The sequence below is a fragment of the Arachis ipaensis genome, chromosome B04 (genome assembly GCF_000816755.2).
Source record: "Arachis ipaensis cultivar K30076 chromosome B04, Araip1.1, whole genome shotgun sequence".
Lineage (NCBI taxonomy): Eukaryota > Viridiplantae > Streptophyta > Magnoliopsida > Fabales > Fabaceae > Arachis > Arachis ipaensis.
In genome coordinates, this window is record NC_029788.2 from 7,236,553 (window position 1) to 7,238,720 (window position 2,168).

A 2,168-nucleotide genomic window follows, 5' to 3' on the forward strand; every position below is an offset into this window, starting at 1 on the left:
CTACTTGAACCGGTACGGCCTGAACTTCTGCTCTTATACCTCCGTAGCGAGCTCTCTCTCTCTCTCTCCATCAGTGCATATTAAGAGTATGCATTTGTATTGCATTATTTTAAGTCCATGTTACAAAAAAATTTAGTTGTTAAAAAAAATCAATTTTTTCAATGTTAAAAAAAATCAATTTTTTCAGAAAAACCGATTCTTTAAATAGCTGGTCCAACCAAAATCATACTAAATCGGTCTACAAATTCATTAAACTTTAGGTCAAACATAGAATTTCTAACACTTTGTACTGATACAATCTTAGCCATTGAACTAACATCTTTCCACTTGGTCTATCAAAGTCTGAAAAATACTTTCTCCACCAAAGACAAAGGCCTTCAATCAGATATACTAGCAGAAGGATGCAAGATTCGACAGGAAATGACTGTAGGGGTTCTCCTAAGAAAGCATGGTCTTATGAGATTTGGCAACCGAGTCTAGAGAGCATCACCGAAGAAGCCATAAGTGATGATGATATCCAATAATATATTGTTTTATTGATTCTTCATCCCATAGCCTATATTCTTTAGGTACCACAAAGCTCCCTCAGCTGCATGGTCTGCGGCTGTTTTCTTTTTTCGTTGAGGGGCACCATAGCACTCTATAATGTTCTCCGATGCATCTTCTATCTCAATAGTAACCTTGAAGGTAAACCTGTAAAAGATATCATAGTCAATGAAAATAACAAAAATATTGTTATGATGCACTTTCTTCTGTTTCCTTGCATTTGTCTCTGACAAACAGAGGCAATAAAATAGAATAAGTTGAATATTAGAATATCATGATAAAGCCACAAGGCACGAGTTATTAAAATCTTGGATGATGCATGATCAAGCAATCATCAAACAACTTGCCCAACAAAGACTAATGAAGGCAAATTTTGTTACAACTGCTTGGAAGTTGAATGTACATATCAGCTGGATAACTACATGAAAGAGAATAAATCTTGTAAACAAAAATGAAAAGTAATAAATCTAGCGAGTATCGTTAAACACTAAAATACATAATTATTGTGTGAGAGTACGTGTACTATATCATAGCTGGAAGAATTACATTTTCTGATGGCATGGACCATCCTGTTTGTAACATTCAAATACAGGGGGCTTCCAATGGTTTGCAGCACAGATCTCGTACAAATCTGATCTGGCAGGTCTTTTCTTCGTACCTTGAACCACAGCAGTTCCATTTTTGATTCAATAAATAATGAACTGAGTTAGTAATTCAAAGGTTAGCAATTTGGAGTAACCCAAAAGAAGTCCACATAAGCACAAAGATGGAGAGAACCTACTTCAAATTCAAAGTTCTAAAAGAGAATGTGTACCTTGTTCATGTGGAGACTGTGAGGACGCGTTGTTCTCACAGTCACAGGCGTCGCCCTTTTGCAAGGGAGTGTGTTCCAAGATGCCCTTGTCAGAATCCATCTTTACCACTTTAGCAGCAGTCTAAAACCAGAATCCTTCAAATTACCCTGCAAGCTAAGAAGTTGAGAATTTGTATTATATCATCGCAAATCGGTTGAGCTGAGTAAGCAGCTTCAGCGTTCTGCTGCAGACACGTGTATGACCGCGTGGCAAGTAATAAGCATGTGTAGTATGTATTTCTAAATTTTTTTAAACTTAATTTCTCATTGGTAGCTGGTTGGCTAAAAAAATTTAGTTATGAAAATAAGATGAGTAATATATCTTAACATTATTATTTTTAGTGTTTTTTAAAATGGTAGGAGGTATAAATTAGAGGATCTGATTTGTATTTAAAAAATTAAAAAAATTTAGAGTACACAAATTAAAGGATTCGATTTATATGTACTCCAAAATTTTTTAATTTTTTAAACACAAATCAAAAGTTTTGATTTTTGCTCTAACACCAGCTTAAAGTATCTATACACTCCATAACAGCACCTTACATCATTCTTTATTTCATATTTAAATTAAAAAATACTGGTAGGTCATCTACTCATCCCACCATCTATTTATAACATAACAAAAAGAGACCAAGATAAATTGATAATTATTTTTGAACATTTAAAACTTTTTTATTATACTACTCCATATATTTTTTAAAGATGGCATAATTTAGTTTTATTCTTTATATCATAACTTATGATTTTCTCATGATTGATTTTTTTTTTT

The 2,168-nt window shown here is 33.3% G+C and overlaps 1 protein-coding gene across 1 annotated transcript; it reads right to left on the reverse strand.

Moving 5' to 3' along the window:
- LOC107638696 (ribonuclease 3-like protein 1) lies at nt 211-1,519 on the reverse strand. The gene is made up of 3 exons (XM_016342052.2): nt 1,361-1,519; nt 1,093-1,204; nt 211-693 (listed from the first exon to the last, which is right to left on the reverse strand). Exons 1-3 carry the CDS (start codon nt 1,458-1,460, stop codon nt 534-536), a joined length of 372 nt encoding a protein of 123 aa, XP_016197538.1. The 5' UTR covers nt 1,461-1,519; the 3' UTR covers nt 211-533.